Source organism: Prinia subflava, chromosome 3 (assembly GCF_021018805.1).
Source record: "Prinia subflava isolate CZ2003 ecotype Zambia chromosome 3, Cam_Psub_1.2, whole genome shotgun sequence".
NCBI classification, from domain to species: Eukaryota; Metazoa; Chordata; class Aves; order Passeriformes; family Cisticolidae; genus Prinia; species Prinia subflava.
In genome coordinates this window covers 103523973-103543712 of record NC_086249.1, presented here as the reverse complement: position 1 = coordinate 103543712, position 19740 = coordinate 103523973, and the positions used below count along the sequence as shown (strand labels likewise).

The window sequence follows — 19740 nt, the reverse complement described above, 5'->3', positions numbered from 1 at the left end:
ATTTCTCTCTTTTTCTTTTTCTCTTATTTTTTATTTCTTTCTTTCTCTTGTTCTCTTCTTTCTCTCATTCTCTCTCTCTCTTTCTCTCTCTCTTTCTTTCTTCTTTCTTTCTTCTTCTTTCTTTCTTTCTTTCTTTCTGAGAGAAAGCGAGAAAGAAAGAAAGAAAGAAAGAAAGAAAGAAAGAAAGAAAGAAAGAAAGAAAGAAAGAAAGAAAGAAAGAGAAAGAGAGAGAGAAAGAAAGAATGAAAGAAAAAGAAAGAAAGAAAGAAAGAAAGAAAGAAAGAAAGAAAGAAAGAAAGAAAGAAAGAAAGAAAGAAAGAAAGAAAGAAAGAAAGAAAGAAAGAAAGAAAAGAAAGAAAGAAAGAAAGAAAGAAAGAAAGAAAGAAAAGAAAGAAAGAAGAAAGAAAGAAAGAAAGAAAGAAAGAAAGAAAGAAAGAAAGAAAGAAAGAAAGAAAGAAAGAAAGAAAGAAAGAAAGAAAGAAAGAAAAGAAAGAAAGAAAGAAAGAAAGAAAGAAAGAAAGAAAGAAAGAAAGAAAGAAAGAAAGAAAGAAAGAGAAGAGAAAGAAGGAAAGAAAGAAAGAAAGAAAGAAGGAAAGCTGTCCGAACGGGCTACTGAGTGGCCGATAAGCACTCTTTCTGGCCCCCGCCACTTGGGTGCTCTGTGCGGAGAATAATTTAAAGTTATTTGACTTTAACCGGGGCGGTGCGGCGCTGACAGGCGGCCGCTCCCCTTCCCGGTTCTGGCAGGGGGAGGCCGGGAGAGGGACGAGGAGAAGGAGGAGGAGGAGCAGAAGAGAAGGAGGAGGGGGAGGAATAATGAAGCTGAGCCGCCGCTGTGAGTAGGATGCGCCCGGAGCCGTTCCGGAGGGATGGGACCCCCCTCGCCAAGGGGAAGGGGCGAGAGGGCTGATGCCGGCTCATAATCTGCAATAATTCATGCTTGACTCGTAGATTCTCTCCTCTTTTTTTGCCTTTTTCCGTCTGTTCAAGCCCAACTGAGCGCGGGTGTGTGTGTGTGTATTAGCGAGGTGTGGCTGCGTGGGTGTTTGGAATCACCTAGAGACAGAATAACCCAACACTGGGCTCGCGTTTAGTGACTTACCTGCTGCCATGGGATACCTGAGGAACAAGGGAAACCGGGAGCTGCTGAAAGGTGGGACTGCTGCTACAGGACCCGAGGGAATGGCAGGGAGCTGCTCAGGGCAGGGTGAGGTTGGATATCAGGTTTTTCACCCCCAGGGTGGTTGGGCACTGGCACAGCTCCCCGGGGAAGTGGGGAGCACTGAACCCCACAGAGATCAAGAAGTGTTTGGATGATGCTCTCGGGCACGGGTGGGATTGTTGGGGTATCCTGTGCTGGGCCAGGAGCTGGACTGCACGACCCTTGTGAGCCCCTTTAAACTGGGGATATTCTGTGATTCTGTCATCTTTCCCTTATGCTCTCTTGTTTTACATGCCCTGCCACACCTCCATGCTGACTGTCCTTCCTCCTGGCTTCTCTCTGCCACCTTCTCTGCCTGGCACTGTGAGTACTGCTGAGCCTCTGCCTCACGACACTGACAGAGCTGTAACTCTCAGGGAGCTCCTCCTTGGCAGAAATGGAGTGAGGGGGGCTCAGCAACCCCCCTGCAGCTCCACACTGCTCCTTGGTGCTGAGCAACCACAGCCTCCAATAGCAGCAAAAGCAGAGTCTGACTTTCCTGCATGTAGGCTGGACTTTGTGCTTCATAACTCTTAATTGCCTAACCATAAATATTAAGCTCTCGTGACTATCTTAACTTTTTCTGAGTTTATGGCTTCGGTGTTAACTGTGCAGAGGTTTGCACATGTCTGTGCAGAAACTCAAAAATCAGTGTACCTGTGCAGGATAAACAACCTCAGTAAACCTAAGAGAGCCAGCTGGACCCAGCAGTTCAGGTCAGTGAGGTCTCTTGATGCCTTCTGAATCCCAGAAAGCAAAACCAGAAGTTGGTTGACAGTGAAAATACTCTGAGATTTGAGAACCAAGTACAAACTATGCAGGAGAGTTGGTAAATGAATTCCTTGAGCCTTAAGAGGCATATTTCAAAAAACACTTAAGAAGCTTGTGTTCTAACTAAAATACAGAATATATTATAGAATCCCAGAACTATGGAGGTTGGGAAAAACCTCTAAGATCATCGAGTCCAACCTTTGCTTGATCACCAGCCTGTGAGAGTAGCACCGAGTGCCACATTCAGAGTTTCTTCAATTCTTCCAGGGATGGGCACTCCAAAGCTCCCTGGGCAGCCCCTGCCAAGGCCTGAGCTCCCTTTCCATGGGCAAATTCCTGCTGCTGCCCAAGCTGAGCCTCCCCTGGCCCAGCCTGAGGCCGTTCCCTCTCCTCCTGTCCCTGTTCCTGGAGCACAGCCCGACCCCCCTGGCTGTCCCCTCCTGTCAGGGACTTGTGCAGAGCCACAAGGTCCCCCTGAGCCTCCTTTTCTCCAGGCTCAGCCCCTTCCCAGCTCCCTCAGCCCCTCCTGGGCCTCCAGCTCCTTCCCCAGCTCCATTCTGGACACACTCCAGCTTTCAAAGCCTTTCTTGTTGTAAGGAGCCCAGAACTGGACACAGGATTTGAGGTGTGGTCACACCAATGCCCAGTACAGGTGTGTCCTGCTCCTGTGGCCACACAATTCCTGATCCAAGCCTCAGTCCTTTGATCCAGCCTGCCCAGGTCCCTCTGCAGAGCCTTCTTGCCCTCCAGCAGATGCAGACTCCCACCCAGCTTAGTGTTGTTTGCAAAGTGACTGAGGATGCCCTCGATCCAGATCATCAATAAAGACACTGGCCCCAAAATTGATCCTGGGGACACCACTCGTGACTGAACACCAGCGGGGTGTGGCACCATTCCCCACCACTCCCTGGGCTTGGACATGCAGACCAGTATTAACCCAGGGAAGATGCGCCTGCCCAGGCCCTTCTCCAGGAGATTCTGTGGGAGACGGTGTCAGAGGCTTTGCTGAACTCCAGGGACACATCCACAGCCTTCCCTACATCCCCCAGGAGGTCTCCTGGTCATAAAAGGAGATCAGGTGGGTCAGGCAGGACCTGCCTTTCCTAAACCAGTGCTGATCCCTTGGTTATCCTGTTGGTTCCATGTAATCACACTCAGGATGATCTGTTCCACGATTTTCCCAATCACCAGGGAATAACATCAGGCATAACAGCAGTTAGACATTTGTCCTTTCTCTTCTATTTAGGTAAAATGCTGCATTGTTGAGTCTGTTTTGCAAGAGTGTTGCTCCATAATAATGATGAAAAATAGTTCAAATACATTGTAAAGGTAAACCTGCCGAGCTAACTGTGGAATGAGCAAAACAAAACCTGACTGATGCTCTCATAGATCTTTGCAGTGCACAACGCCCCAGCCCCTCCCCAAAAACAGTCACTGAAATCTCTCAACAAAATTGTCATTTTCACTTCATTCTTCCTGGGTTGTGTCTTTGAAATTTGTGACTTGGCCTCCTTTACAAATTAAATATATTTTGTGTATAAATCTGGTAATTTTTTTTTTAATATTAAAAAAAGCAAAGGTTGGTGTCATTCTTTCTGGTTCCAGCAACTTCCTGATTTGTGGACTTTGTCAGTGTTTGTGTTCACATCACTGCACAAATGAAGTGTCAGAGTAATTTCAGTATTATTTTAGTGTGGGTTTGCACCACTACTAGAGTGGAGTGAGAGATTTCTCCTGGGTAATACTTAAAGAAATTTATAATACCTGAAGATCCACTGTATTACTTTCTCAGTCCTTTGATGAAAACACAGCAAGTTTCTCACAATATTTTCCCTGTAGTCACATAATGTTTCTGCAATGTTTCATTGAGCTTTTTATTTTTAAAGCTGGGAGAATGCAGGAATAACCACGTGGACAAATACAAATAGGGAGCAGCTAGAGAGGAAAAATTCAATCTTTATGGTCGATTATCAACAGAGCTTGAGTCAGAATAGACAGAATAAAGTCTGCTTTTATGGGGAAAAAAAATCAAAGTTCCTTTTGGCATGAGTAACCAGAAGTAAAGGCTCAGAAATGTCTGTGTTCGACCAGTGTGTTCATTTTAGAGAATTTTTCAGAATTTAGATGCAGACCAGTTGGGCAGAATTCACAGGAGTGGCAGAACTCGCAGAACAGGACTTGAGGAGGACAAGTGAAAAATTTGGCCTTATTCTAGAGAAAGGGTAGGACAGAAATCTTAATGTTTATAAAAGGCAGTTCCAAGAAGGAAAGGAAAGAAGTATCTTATGAGTGTAAACTGTTATAAGGAAGATTCAGACTAGATAATACAAGATATTTTCTAGAGGGCTGGCAAAGTAAACATGCTGCACATTTTTGGACATTGGTACTGTTCAACTCAGTTTTCAGGACTATAAAATGAATAATTCTCATGTTCTCCATTTTAACAGACCCTTGTTTTCAAGGATGGTTCTTTGCACATCAGGAAGTGACTCATGCCTCTAAAATAGCCTGTTCCACTAGTGCAGTGTGATATTTCTTCATTTAGCATCATAAATTAGGTGGTGTATTTCATCAGGAAAGCCTGTTAGCACTTCTGGTGTTGAGGAAAAGCAGATATTCAATATGAGGAGGAAGCTTTTCACAACAAGGATGGTAAAACACTGGCACAGGTTATCCAGGGAGGAGGTGGCTGCCCCATCCCTGGAAATACCCAGGGTCAGGCTGGACAGGGCTCTCAACACCCTGATGCAGTTGAAGATTTCCCTGCTCATTGAAGGGAGGTCAAATACATTAATTTTCAGGGTCCCTTCCAACCCAGGTTAATTTGTGACTCTTCTAATGCAGCCAGAGCTCATTGTGTGAAAGGGATTGTTTGGGCCTTCTGCTGTTTTAACCCAGCCTGTTGAACACGTGTGTGCAGGGAATTCCCCTTTTGGTCAGCATCTAAAACCATTCCTGAAGTGTTTGCATGTCTCAAAAAATCAAAAGTAACTGCAAAACACCTCTGTAGCACCTGGTACTTACTTGTCAGAGCCAAAATCCTACTAGGATCGAGTGAAACTTTGTGTTTCTTTGAGGTATTGTGGATGTGGATTGAAGGGAGCGTTGGGGGGATTTTTCTGCTTGAAAATCAAGTTTGAGAAACAAAGGGACTTGTCCTAGATAGGAATACAATGAATACTCTGTTGCCACCTCTCTGAAGGCTGTGGTTAGCACAGTGAATCAGACAAAATCCAGCCAGGTTGGGTAGCAATGCCAGAAAAAATGACAAGATTTTTTGTGTTGCTATGAAAACATTTTTATGTATTTGTGGTTTGTTGGTTTTGTTTTGTTTTGGTTTTTTTTCCCCTTTTTATTTTCCCCTTCACAGCTATTCTGAGATTATCTGTATTCCTGTTGATGTCCTTGGTTGCTTGGCACTTGGGATGCTTTTTTGCTGCTCATGTACCCCAAAATGCAATATCTTTGGCTGCACTTCAAGAGATTGGAAAGAAACCAGTGTTGAGGGGTGTGTAGTTGTATTTATTTCCTTTTTTTTCCTTTCTTATACTGTATCTGATATTGTGTATTTATGTGCTAAAGGACAAATGGCTTGTTAGCTAAGAAATTACTTGGTATGTGCTATTATAAGAATGAAGTTGACTGTAAAGTTAATTAAAGCAAAGCTAAACCTTTTCTTAGGCACTGTTTTTGAAGAAACACAATGTCAGCCTATTTTTACAAGTGTACAAAGGTAATTAATTGAATACTGATGTAAGAACACTTGATTTGTTTGTTGGCATAAAAGGGCAAAGCTGCAGCTCTGGTTCTATCACATGTATTTTATATTTATGATAAACAGTTGAACCACTAACTGAACTTCCTGAGTAAATTCTCATTATCTTTTAGCTCTGCTCTGACCAGGTGGTTTAATGTGCATATTTTTGTCATTCTCTGACTCAGTTATTGTGTAAAACAAGAGCTTAAAATAAGAATGATAACTATTCATTTCAAGCTGTTGGTAGGAAACCTTCATCCTTGTAGCCCTTGTTTCCTGGTATGTGAACAGGATAATAATTACCTTTTCAATTATTTAATATTTAAATTATTTCAGCTTTTGGTTATATCTATTTGGAAATCAGTGATAACTTCCACCCCAAACAAACCTATGATGAAGCTGCCACAACCCCAGAGATCTGCCAGGATCCTGTGTTCACACGTTTGAGTTTAGCACGTTGAGTTTAGGGGATTCATCTCGTGTACAAACTGTTCATGCAGCATCCAACAGAACATGTTTCCATCTTTGCTGTTGCAGCCCCAGCCCCCAAAAGGCAGAAGTGTGACCACTGGTCTCCCTGCCCTCCTGGGAACTTCGCCTATCGCATCCTCAGTGGCGGTGGCAAAGGGAAGAGGGCTAAAATTTGTTTTGAGGATGAGCAGTGAGTACCACTCCAACTTTACACCTAAGCAAGTTCTTTGTGCTGTGAGCAAAGGTTGTTTGGGTTTGGTTCAGAAGCAGCAACTGAGCTCCTACCAACGGCTCCTATTCTGGTGGGAAATTTCAGAATTTATGACACTGTTTAACTCTTCTTCTTCTGTCTTTTTTTTTTTTTTTTTTTTACCTAATCTCCAGTGATTTTCTTTGTTCTTCTACATAAGCTGCAGACAACTGTTAGTTTTCAGTAGGATTTCTAATTTTCATGGTGCAGGATAGCAGATTTATGGAATGTTGACTGCTCAGCACCTTCTGAAACTCAGGTTCTTTCATGGCTTTTCAAACTGGACAGGTGAACTAACTTTAAAACCTTGCAGTGACCTTTCCTGAAGACATAATCCACAGAGAGTGCAGCCACAAACCCACTTTATCTTGTTGTTTTGGTTTTTTTTTTCCTCTCCTTTATCTTTCTGGTTGCACTTGTACAAAATATTTTCTTGATCTGGCTCATTTTGAAAGAGCCGTTGTTGAAGGAAACTGACTGATGCACTGTACAAAATTTTTATGCTTTTGTTTACAATAGAGTTTTGAATTAAATAACTGAAGAAAACATAAATATCAGAAAATTACTTAGCACTGGTAAATATAACTTTGCAACAGAGCTGCTGGACAGATGTATTTTACTGATATTGTATTTATTTCAATTCCAGGCTTGTAAGTGAATGGAATGATGAAGTTGGAAGTGGTATAAACATTGCCATTGTGAATTGTAAGTAAAAGAAAAAAGATGTTAGAGACATACTTTTGTACTGCAATAAATTACCAGTGTTCTTGGGGGGCTTAGATATTTTGTTTTGTGGGTATTTTTTTACCAGTTAGTATGGAAGGGAAAGGAAAATACTGCAAACTTGATTCACGTTAGTGTAAGAAAAACAAATCTGTGTGATAAAAACAGTCTTCTGGGTAAACAAAAGAAACATGTTCATAATCAATACAGGAGAATAGAATAGAAAATGTGAACATAGATGTGGTGTATTTTATTAGACAAAAGACTTGTGGCACAGCAAAAATATCTGTGATCTGCAGCAGTAGGACTCAACTTGCAGCTTCAGTCCTTGATAAAATACATCTGCTGCTCCACTGATAAGGGGGAAGCAGGAATTGGGAGTTCAGCTCTGCCTCAAGGTGTAGCCAAATTTCTTTTCCAGACTTGTTCAGGGTACAGAAAGACAAACTCAAATTTTATTTAATATTAAACTGGCATCTGCTTATAGTGAAAGCCACTGGGAGCAGCTGGTGTGCTTTATTCTAGGTTTGGAGGCACCTAAATCCTGAATTTTGATTTAGATGAATGGGAATGGTGATGAAGTCAGTGTGTTCAATAATGGGTCCAGGGAAAAAATAATGCCTAAATCTTATGGGGGAGGGGGAAAAAAGGGAGTTCACAGGCACAGTCAAGCTGTCTTTGATCACAAAACACTTATATTCAAAATTTTTTTGTCTCACTATTGCTAAACAACATATTGACTTTGTCTAAACTTGTATGATTTTGGTGAAGGTCAAGTTAATTACTGAGAGGAGTCTGTTCCAAATTTTTCCCCAGTTAACTACTGCCTTTTTTTTTCAACAACCATAAAATCTTTACTGGGTATAAAATATAAAAATGACTTTAAAATGGGAGTAAGAGGAGAAATCCTCATCTGGAATGCACAAGCAAGATGGTAGCAAATAGGAGCAGGTAGATTTGCCTATTATCCTGCACCACTCTGTAGCAAAACATATTTTTTTACTTGTCCACTAATTAGATCAGGCAAGATAATGACTGCTCTCAGTAAGTGTACTATGGATGAAAGGTTGAACCTCTCAAACACTGCACAGAATAGGATTAAGCTCATTCAAATTAAGCTTAACCAATTTTCCTATCTTTGGCTGTGACCCAGTGTAGTATATTTAGATATAAAAACATGGAAGCACACTCCAAAAAATTATTTTTTCTTCAAAATAAGAAGTAATAAACTTTTTTAGTCATATTTGATGATTCAGAGACTACGTTAAAAAAATATTCTCCCCAAATCTTCAACTTGTTATTTCATATTTCTTCCAATTTAAGTGAAACAAAAGAAGACAAATAATACAAAAAATTAGGGATGTCCTGCTTTCACTGAAAATGCTATGTTTGTCTATTGAATAAAATACTATTTGTTCATATTTAGACCCTTTTTTTTTTTTAATTACAGATAAAACAGGAAAACTCAGGGCGACAAATTTTTTTGAAATGTGGACAGGAGGTAAGGAAAAGAGTTCAACAGAGCTTTTGTTAGTGTTCCATCATTTAAAAAAGACAGATTCGTGCAGTTATCCTCCTCTTTCCTGTTTGACTTTGTATTCTCAATGGGGATCAGCTAGAAACAAACAGCTGCTGTCTTCATAAAATATGTTCTGGCCAGATATGATGACAAATTTTGCCTGAAAAACTGAATTTCTCCTATTGGTTGAGATAGGTTTTCTGGGTGGGTTTTTTTGTGGTTTTGTTTGTTTTGGGTTCTGTTTGTTTGTTTGTTTGTTTTTGTTTCATTTTTTTCTTGTTCTTTTCCCTTTTGTTTTTTTGTTTTGTCTTTTTCTTTGGTCTCCATTATTTCAGTCTGGTAGGAGTGGCACTTAACCAGATATGACATCCACATACTTCACTCAGCAAAATTCCTTTTCATGACATATCTTGTTCTATTTTAGTTATAAAATCATCACAGTTATAAAATCATCAGAGGAAATTTGCTAATCTGTCTCTTAAGCATCCTTCCACGTAGCTGGAAGGATGATCTACTTTAAGAACAGCTTTTAACACATTTTCTAAACATTGAATGGCAAGTTTCCTTACGTATTAACGAGGAGAACCAGAACGCTCCGAGGCACTGGAAGCTGATTCCCTGACTCTTTAAAAATGTTCATGGGTGCAAAGGTAGGAATGTGATGTGTGTGCCATGAATAACCAGTGTGTGACTGACTCCACAGACCACTCCCAGCAGATGATGGATTTCATCAGGAGAGCACCACCAGGGTCCCTCATCCTGATGGCCACTCACGACGATGGCAGCAGCAGGTGGGGCAGAGCAGGGAAAGGCTGGAAAAATCACTGTTGTGAATGACTGGTGTAAAGGAAGGGTAAATTCTGTTCTACACTCAGAGTTGTTCTCTCAGCTCTTGTCTAAAAGTTTTAGTTCCGTGTCTTTTCCATGATTGCACATATCCATGTTGGTGCCCCCCAGGAGGGGTAGATATTATTTTGTTTAAAAGCACCCCAAAGGGCACTGCTGTTGCCTCTGGGTCACAACCTTCTTTACTCTGAAATGTTATTTATCCACACCTCCAATTATGATGTCTCTAGTTTGCATTCCTTCTGACATCATAATCTGATTTTTCAGGTGCTTTTGAATCTTTGGCGGTTTTTAGCTGAGTTCATGATGTGGTAGTTATCCAGGAAAAGACTTAATCCATGTTTGACACCCTTGTCCTTATTCAGCAAGGACTGAAGCACCAGAAAGTATTTGAGATGCATTTTTCTTTCTGCTGTGCTGTTGCAAACAGGTTGTATTAACATCAGGAACTTACTGTGAAGGAAGAAAATTATAAATTCAATTCTCTCTATGAATTCAATGTCATGCTACTACCACAGCTCTCAGGACTATTTAAATCTCATTTTTGCTTCTGCAGGCTTAATGCTGATTGCAAAGCATGTGATCTTTTTCATAATTTTTCACATTCTGAATTTTTAACACTCATTTTTTCATTACGTTTTCCTAGGCTGAAAAATGAAGCCAAAATCTTAGTAGAAGAACTGGGAAGTAAAGAAATCAAGAATATAAAGTTCAGATCGAGTTGGGTTTTTCTAGCTGCCAAAGGCTTCAAGCTGCCAGATAATATCGAGAAAGAAAAGGTCAGATTTGTTTGATTTTCACTTTATGTTTGTCTGTATATCAAACCCAAAAACTCTGGGAATATCTTGCCCACAGGTTGCAGGAGGACTGAAGACAGAGGCTTCAGTCCTGAAGCCTGAAAACAGACAGAGACTGTTTTTCACAGAGGTTGCTGTTTGCATCTGTGCCTTTGTGTTCAGTTCTGTAAGCCCAGCCGTGCTCACCTGTGTGACTGAGGCAGACAGAAATGAGAAAACCCAACACTGAGTTCAGGTCCCTTGGTGATGCTGATGCCCTCCACAGCCGTGTCAAACTTCCACAGCGGGGCTCTTTTCCCAGATTGTCACCAGACCACAGGATGGTCAGGCTGGGAGGGACCACAGTGGGTCACTGGTGCCACCTCCCTGCTCCAGCAGGGCCATCCCAGGACACAGGGCTGTGTCCAGAGGGCTCTGGAATGTCCCCAGGGAGGAGTCCCCAGCCCCTCTGGGCTCTGCTCAGGGCTGGCACTGCCCAGGGCAGAAGCTGTGCCCCTGTGCAGGGGAATTGCTGGGCTCAGCCCCTGCCCGTGGCTCTGGGGCCATTGCTGGGCCTGGAGCAGAGCCTGGGGCTGCTCTGCCCTCCCTGCACACAGGGACAGACACAGGGACAGACAGACAGGGACAGACACAGGGACACACAGGGACAGACAAGGACAGACACAGGGACAGACAGGGGCACACACAGGGACACCCAGGGACAGACACAGGGACACCCAGGGACAGACACAGGGACAGACACAGGGACAGACAGACAGGGATAGACAGACAGGGACAGACAGGGACAGACAGACCGACAGGGACAGAAAGGGACAGACACAGGGACAGACAGGGACCCCCAGGGACCCCCAGGGCTGAGGCCCCTCTCCCTGGGGCTCCTCTCCAGGCTGAGCAGCCCCAGCTCCCTCAGCCTCTCCTGGGCACGGAGATGCTCCAGGCCCTTGCTCAGCTCCAGGAGCTCCTGGCCCTGCTGTGCTGAGGAGCCAGGGCTGGGCACAGCACCCAGAGGTGCCTCAGGGCTGGGCACAGCACCCAGAGGTGCCCCCAGGGCTGGGCCCAGCACCCAGAGGTGCCCCAGGGCTGGGCACAGCACCCAGAGGTGCCCCAGGGCTGGGCACAGCACCCAGAGGTGCCCCCAGGGCTGGGCACAGCACCCAGAGGTGCCTCAGGGCTGGGCACAGGGGCAGGATCAGCCCTGCCCTGCTGGCAATGCCCATCCCTGTGTCCCCAGGTTGCCACTGGCCTCTTTGGCCTCTGCTGGTCAGGGACAGCTCATTGTCCACCAGGTCCCCCAGGTCCTTCTCCACAGAGCTTCTCCCCAGCAGGTCACCCCCAGCTTGTGCTGGTGCAGAATATTTTTGCAGTACTCTTCACATTTCAGAGCTTCTGCTGGACTGAGATATTCAATTTGGTGTAAAACACGAGAGCCATCTGCAAAATAAATAAAGCACTCTGTGTAAGAGAGAAACTGGCAGAATCTTCACCCATTATGTTAAGCAAGATGTGCAGCATTCTCCTCAGCTTCCCAGTCCTCCTTCATTATTCCCTGCCTTGTATAAGGTTTGATAAACTGGTATGTAAATAGAAAAAAACTAAATACTGATTTTTTAAAAATTTATTTTACAGATAAACCACTCTGACAAGAAGAGGAACAGATACAACGGCTGGCCAGCTGAAATCCAAATAGAAGGCTGTATCCCAAGAAATCTGATCTGAACAAATGTATACCTCATTAATAAAGACTGTTCTATATTTTTATATCTATGACTCTATTAAATTGCCTCCAGAACTCAATAAGCATCTGAAAACCAATTGTAGAACAGGTCAAATGCACAGTTTTTAACCTATCTTACTTCTCTGTGGTTTTATTCTAATCTGAAAACAGGTATTTTTATAAGAAGTGGAAATAAAATAGTCTGGTTTGGAATTGCAATGTTCAGGAAGTCAGTCATAAAATGCCAGGATTTTTGAGAGTGTACATTCTTGTTAATACTTTTAGGGGTTTGGTTTTACTTGTTTCTTTTTAGTGTGGCTTTTCTTTTGGATCCCTTTAAATAGTAATACACAAACAGAACTTAGTCTAAATGGTAATATAAAATCACTTGCAATACAGAAAATTACTTTGATGTCAGTTTATTATTAGCATTTCTTCTGTTCAGAGAAAGTATGGCAAGAGCTGATACATTTGCTGAGCTGATTTTAGTGACGTTGACAACACAGAATAGCAATGCTAACATGTAAAGATCCAGTTACTTGAAATATTTTGTCAAATTTAAGCTGCAAAACTACATAGTTTGATTTAATTATTTTTTCTTCCTGTAAGTTCAGCTTACCTAAAAAAATGTGACTTCATGCAAGCATAACTGTTGTTTGTGTTAACTATGGAATCAAGCACATGAGTGAAAGGAAGCTGTAGAAATATTTATTCAGTTTCCCTTTTTTTGAAGCACAGCAAGTGTCTAGACTGCTCTTAAGTGGTGCTTTCCCCCCTGTGGTTCAGAGGTCTCCCATATGGCTGATTGCATAACTTAAGTTGCTTCTTGCAGTATTCCACTGTTATTCTAATTATTCCCCAAACACATGCAGTCAACCCCAAAGGACCAAGCCAATCCCATGGAGAATAACTCACCACTATTCTTTTTATACCATTCCATTATGAGTCTGATGATTGTCCTCATCTGCTCTCTCCTCCCACTGAGCCCACCTGTTTTTATCTTTCCTTACATTTTTTTTCAACATTAAAATAATAGTTCTGTGGTTCCTGCTTCAAGTCCCCTTCGAAGCTTCAAATGAAGCTTGAAAGCTTCAAATCTCCAACCATGGCTGCCACTTGTAGCCCCTGCTGTGTTCCCAGCATCTTTCTGGTGTTGTGTCTCTCACCAGTCCCTAAAGTTTCCTGCTACTGGTTTGCCCAGGGACACTGCCAAAAACCCACTTAAATTAGTCTGACTCAGTTTGACTTTGGCAGACTCAGTGGTTGCTCCTTAGCATCTTGCTGCTGATGAGGTGGGTACAAGCTGAGCACTTCAATAGCTGTTTCAATGTTTTTCCACATTAAGTCATTCTTCTTAATAATAATAATAATTTTTTTCGGGTGGTGCTTGTGTTACTGGCAGGACATTTATTCCTTTGCATCATAATCACCCTTTGCTACAAGCCTGAATTATAAAAATAACATAATTACAGTGCTAATGGCTGGCAGTCCTCAAGAGTGCCAAGCTCTGAGACAGCCCTCGAGCTCTGTGCAGTCTGACAGGCACTGCGTCCTGCTCCAGGCCACAATTAATCTCACATCAATTACAATTAAATTTCACTTCAATTTCTGTTTAGCAGTCACCACAAAGTACAACATTCTCATGATTTACATTTGCTCCGTTCCTCACATTCTGTGCAGGTGTTCCATTCTTTACAACGGTAAAAGCTGTGCCTCTCTCATCTGAATAAAAGATCAAACGACCTCGAGAACCTTTCACAGCACAAATTCCTGCAAAATGGTCTTTAACTCCGTGGTGTTTTCACTTTTACAGAGATCAAGCTGAGTCGCCTGGACTGGGCTGAAGTGCGTTGATAATCTGCAGTGCTGAATAGCCCTCGTGAGCTTTGTTTTCATTTGTTCATGATTCAGTACTTAAATATGGCAAGCAGAGGACTCTCAAGCACTTTGACAACCCTCTGATCTGAAGAAATCCTGGAAAAGTGATCACTTGCCACTTTTTCGATCACTTTTCAGATTAGAACCAATCTTGCAGAGTTGGTTTGAAAGTGGGATTTGGATTTTGACTTTGCACCCACAATTTGAACACTTCTAAAGGAACTGCCTCCTAGGAAGAAGTGAAAATCTTTTTCATGAATCCTAATTCTGAAAAATTAATCTGGGGGGAAAACAACAGCTGCAGTGGTGGAGGTTGATGATCTCCATGCCAGGTGAGGTTGCCAACCACAAGGAGCAGGATCAGGAAGAGATTTCTGGCATTCTTCTGAGCTGGGAAAGTGCTGGGAATTACCTCTGGGTGCTTATTACACACGTGGGGTCACCACCATGCAGTAAGGTCAAAGCAATCCAGATTGCACAGCAAACCATCTTCTTCTAATCCCTGTAGGCAAATCCCATGGGAAGCCATGAGCTTTAGGCTGTGGCATTCCTCAGAGTTTGTGGATTGAGAAGTGGGATGGCACAGCAGGTGGCAGCAGTGGTTTTCCAGATCCTCTGCATCTCTAGAAATACCCAACCCTGTGGTGCTTACCTGTCCTGGGCAGACACTGGAAGGCACCGACATGGGTGGAGGTCACCTTGGGTGGACACCAGCAGCTTTGCCCCTGTGGTGCCAGACCCTCCCTTCCTACCCTTTGCCAGGGGCAGGCTCCCATTTCAAATATCCCCAGCAGAGCACTCCACACAAAGAGGTCCCTTGGACCCCCGTGTAGAAACACATTTTAGATGCTCCCATTTTTACCTCCTATGCTAACATGACAACCAGCCCCATAAAGAACGAAGTACCTGGACACAGCTCCTTTTTATTTTTCCATTTAAGAGCATGAGAAGTATTTCAGGGTCCTGACATGTCTCTTAAAAATCCATGGATCCCTGGCAGTCCAATTTGATGGCAGCCACAGGAAATATTGATCAAATAATAGACAACGTTTTCAGTTTCTCAGGGGCAACTGTTTCTTCATGTTCTTTGTGAAGTGTTATCCAACTCAAAGTGGGAAGTTTCCACTTTTATATTTAAAAGAAAAATACAAGACAGGAAAATAAAGGTGAAAGATGCTCTTTTTGAGGCTGGCTGCACTTAAAAGAAAATTCTGACCAAGAGCAATCCACCCAGACAAGCAGAGAGAAGTAGATGCTTTTACTTTAACATAGTGCCTGGAGGAAAGCAATATATGACTGTGATTTATCTGATCTCTTCTTAGCTGCAGTGAGATGCTGAACAATGACTAGAATTCAGGGGATTGAGATTGGTGGTTTAATAACATTAGAGTGACAGCAGTTCCTCATTTCTGGGGACTCAAAACTTTTGATTTCAGTTCTCTGCTCTCCTTTTTTTTTTTTTTTTTTTTTTTTTTTTTTTTTTTTTTTTTTCTGTGCTGTGTTTTTGTTTGGTTTTGGGTTTGTTTTTTGATTGGTTGGTTTGGTTTTTTGTTTTGTTTTGTTTTTCTTTCTGGGACAGGTTTTCAGCAGCAAAGGAAATGCAGCTTCTCCTCCAAAACAGACTTAACACTAGCAGCTCTTTCTTCCAAAGTCTGTCCAAAGTATAGACCCTTTTGCCTGTCCCCATCTCCATTGCAGGTCTTATTTAAAAAAAAAAAATACATTTTTTTTAATAACTATGTTTTAGCCAAAAGCATTTCAACCTTGTACTTCTCAGATAAATCCTATGTGATTGTGGTTTTTATCTCCTAGGAATTCCCTAGCAGTGTTTTATGTAGAACCACTTGTGGCAGTAGGACTCTGCTCTGAATATTGTTCATTCAATCTTTTTGCATTTAAACACAAACATGTGCTTAATTCATCTTGAGGGATACAAAAATCCCCCACCACTGTTCTGCCAGATCCTTTGTTACCATTTAATTTCCCACTGACTGTAGTAATTTACACGAATTGAGGAACAAACCTCTGTAATTTTTAATGTGACAAGATTAAAGAGATAGACAGGGGGAAGGTCATGCAAAGCCAGTTGCACCTGAGTAGTTCATGGACAATCAAACACACTACATGCTGTGTTTTAGGTTTCAGACTCTCCCTGCCCCACCCAAGTTGTAATATTTTACAAACAGCTGTGAGGAACCACCTTTATTTGCCTTATCTGTAACAGATAACACTCTTCTATTTCATTATCAGAAACTAAGGATGTAGAAAAATGGTTAGAGAAAAAGATAACTATTTGTAAATGTTCTGATGGCAACTGTTTAAATACCATCATCATAATGATCATAAACAGATTTCAATACCCATTGAACAAATAGGTTTAATATTCTAGATAACAAGGTTGTAATTCTCAGTCACACTGTCCTATGTAAGTTGGATAAAGAGTCCCTGTCTTTGACAGGGGATATTCTTCTATTTTTTTCCTCTTCCCCTTTTTTGATTGCTTCCACTCATTGGGGTTATTTAATTAATTTTGGCAATCTTGTTGTATGGAGTTTGCTTTGGGGAAGTGTCCAATCCATTGCACACTTAAAGCTCTTCTTTCTTTTTGCATATATTACTTCAGTTTTTGCTTCTGATTACCTTGAAATTTGGAGACAAAAACACATCACCTTATCAGCTGTTGGTGGGTTAGGCTCTTTGTAGCTTCTCAGCAAATCTTTACTCCATTATTCAGTGAAGTTTGCACCGTCTAGTCCCTCTACAATAGGAAATTTCATCCTTTTCTTTATCTTTAAAGAGATAAAAAAATGCAGCATGTAATTGAAAACAAACTCAAGAGCATGTACAACAACAGAAAAGGAGTTCAGTTGTCATTTCCTGGAGTGACTTCAGACTGCCTTGCTTTAGACACTCTTTTTAAGCTACTCCTTGGCCAGGAGTGAAGGTTTTCATAGTGTAAAAAAAGAAAAACCCTGGGTGAAGGTTCAGTGTCCACACAGGCAAAATGGCTTTGGCAAACACACCAGCACAGACAATTTGTGATCAGAGCCAACAGTTACAGCATTTTCAGGTGAAAATCATTGCTCTGGTTGATGAATCCAGCTCTGGCCAAAAGTAACCAGCCTGGGAATTCACATGAGGGTGGGACTAGCTACAGGACTCTCCATAAATATTTATGAGAAATAAGGAAATACTTTGTTTAAAGCAGAAAGGAAACATAAATTGCCATGTTTAAAAACTAAAGCCAAGCCTCTGCCTCATTAGATTTGTATATTTACTAAAAACTCTGAAAAAGCATCAACTGAACCACAGTCTCTTCCACGTCTCTCAAGCAGAACACCTGAATTTGCTTTACCCACTACCACAATCACTTCTGATGACCACAAAATTTGCAGTACGGGAGCACAAGAAGATCCACATGTTCCTATCCTGTTCCTATGGATTAAACAACACTTCAACACTCAAATGCAGGAAACTCTGCTGTCCACCAGAGAAGCCACTGGAGTCCTCACACACCAGCCTTGACTGCTGGGTCTGGTCCCTTTGCCTCCTGCAGATTCCCTCTGGTGATCAGGGCTCAGGGTCTCCAGGATGATGAGATCCATGTGCCTGGCTTCAGGGTGGGGTGGACACTTCCAAGTGGGGGGAACTGTGCAAGGATCACACAGGGGAACAGGGAAGAGGGCAGACAGATGGAAGGAAGGATCCCTGCAGTAAAAACAGGAGAGATACTGTCTGCCCTGCACAGCCTGAACCACCCCCTCTGCCCAGAAAGCTTGAAATCTAACAAATCACACAATCAATTAGGCGGGAAAAGACCTCCAAGATTGAGTCCAACCTTTGACCACACACCACAATATCAACTGAACCATGGCACTGAGTGCCACATGCAGTTATTTCTTGAACACCACCATCACCTCCCTGGGCAGCCCCTCCCAATGCTCAACAACCCAGTGAAGAAATTCTTTGTGGTGTTCAACCAGAACCTCCCGTGTCTGCCCTGCACAGTCTGAACCACCCCTCTGCCCAGAAAACTCAATGCCTAAAACAACTGTGCAGGACAGCTGGGAGAAGGGAAAGCCCCCAGGTAGTGGGTAGGAACTGCAGGTCTCTGCACAAAGCTGAAGAGAACACAGGAGAGGGTAGGAAGGACCTGAGACTGCAGAAAACCCTTTGTCTGGATAGTCCAATGCACTTGGGATTACTCTGGTATGAGTGATGTCAGCAGTCCCCACTGCTTCAAGTAATTTGGATCTCTCAGATTTCAGGTATTTTTGTACTGGAAAAAAATCCCCTTAATTACAATATCCAGTTTGTATAAGGCAATCAGGCCTCACCAAACTACCAAACCACACACAGATAATTTGCACTCTTGGCTCCCTCTCTGTGACTGACAGGAAACCACACAGTGATGGCCACTCACATGAACAAGGGCTGGTTTTATCTCACTCCTCATGCTCTTCAGCACCGTCCCTCTCATTGTAAGGATGAAACCTGCGTGTCAAACACTGTGACCCAAACTTCAGCCAAGTCAAACAGCAGACAAATACACCTGAGAGGTTTGCAGGAAGAGGTGGGAGTGTTCCTACACAGCCAATCACACAATTCCCTACAGCTCATCCCTTCCTAGAGAAGAACAAGGCTCAGGAACTAAAGACAATGGCTCTGGTTTAAGTGTCTCTCTCTCTCTGCTCTGAACCATGGAGAGCATTCTACCCACTGATGTTCTATTTTTCAGACCCTTTCACGCACCCTTCCCCAGTTATATTTTCTCTCTGACCTCTCCATTCCTCTGTTTATTTTAGAGCCTTTCAGATCACCACTCACTCCTTCCCACCACATGGGACACGCTGCTTTTTGTCTCCACTAGCTTGTGCTGAAGCAGTTTTGCACTGGAACTGCAAAGCTCCTCCAGGCAGTAACTCACCCATCCATCACCCCTACGGTGGGACAAAAAAAAAAACAACTGGGTTGGGATCAGAACAGCTGAATAATTGGAACAAGTAAAATATTATCAGAATAATTGCTAACCGAATTTTTTAAAAATAAAGCCCAAGTGAGGCACAGTACAGTTACTCACCACTCATTGATTGATGCCAAGCCTGTCCCCATCAGCAATAGGATCTCTCTGGCTAACCCTTCCCATTTAAACCCTGAGCATGGCACTCCATGGTATGGAATATCCCTTTGGCCATTCCAGCTCTGCTCCCTCCTGGAGTTTTGTGCTTCTCCTCACTGGCAGAAACTGAAGTGTCCTTGACAGTTTCCAAGGGTGAACAGTAGTTAGAAACAATAAAACATCTGGAGCATCACTCCTATCTCCAAAACTGCTCTGCACCAGCTACCAGAAAGAAAATTAACTCTCTCCCAGCCACAGCCAGGGTGCTGGGGAGGGAGTGGGTCTGGGGAAGGGGCTGTAGCAGCCCCCCAGCACCTCTGGCTGAGGGGGTGGCACTGGGCTCTGTTCAGAGATGCACAGTGGGGGAATAAGAGACATTGGGAGCTGAAACATGGGGGGTTCATCCAACCAGATGTGAAGAAGGAAAAAAAAGTCATCAATCATTTGAATGAATTTCATTCTGTGGAATCTCCATACCTGAGGGTTTTCAAGACTCACTGGGATAAAACCCAAGGCAACATGGTCTGAACCACTTTGATTTATAAGGTTTGACTAGACAACATCCAGTATAATATCTGAATAATTTTATGATTCACGATTTTTCCTAGTGGTTTATGTCACAGAATGATCCTGCCAACTACTGCATTTACACTGTATTTTGATTTTTTAAAAAAATTATAATGTGAAATGGCTT

At 42.7% G+C, this 19740-nt stretch overlaps 1 protein-coding gene and 1 long non-coding RNA gene across 8 annotated transcripts in view; one reads left to right on the top strand and one right to left on the bottom strand.

Moving 5' to 3' along the window:
• The first annotated feature begins 647 nt into the window (after positions 1 to 647).
• Positions 648 to 12095, top strand: FAM3B (FAM3 metabolism regulating signaling molecule B). 7 transcript variants are annotated; one of them, XM_063393166.1, is made up of 8 exons: positions 655 to 835; positions 5343 to 5480; positions 6267 to 6390; positions 7097 to 7155; positions 8624 to 8674; positions 9396 to 9483; positions 10185 to 10317; positions 11962 to 12095. In XM_063393166.1, the coding sequence occupies exons 1-8, from the start codon at positions 817 to 819 to the stop codon at positions 12049 to 12051; spliced, it is 702 nt and encodes a 233-aa protein (XP_063249236.1). In that variant the 5' UTR covers positions 655 to 816; the 3' UTR covers positions 12052 to 12095. The 7 variants fall into 7 exon arrangements, with proteins under 7 accessions (XP_063249240.1, XP_063249236.1, XP_063249239.1 ...); XM_063393169.1 differs by lacking the exon at positions 5343 to 5480 and adding an exon at positions 1095 to 1153 and having other exon boundaries at positions 824 to 835; XM_063393164.1 differs by lacking the exon at positions 655 to 835 and adding an exon at positions 1012 to 1207.
• LOC134548397 (uncharacterized) overlaps positions 10324 to 19740 on the bottom strand; it is a 16767-nt gene continuing 7350 nt past the window's right edge. Inside the window, exons 2-3 of the long non-coding RNA XR_010079760.1 lie at positions 16597 to 16716; positions 10324 to 11766 (exon numbers count right to left, since the gene is read on the bottom strand). This is a non-coding gene — a long non-coding RNA (uncharacterized LOC134548397). The remainder of the gene's footprint in view (positions 11767 to 16596; positions 16717 to 19740) is intronic.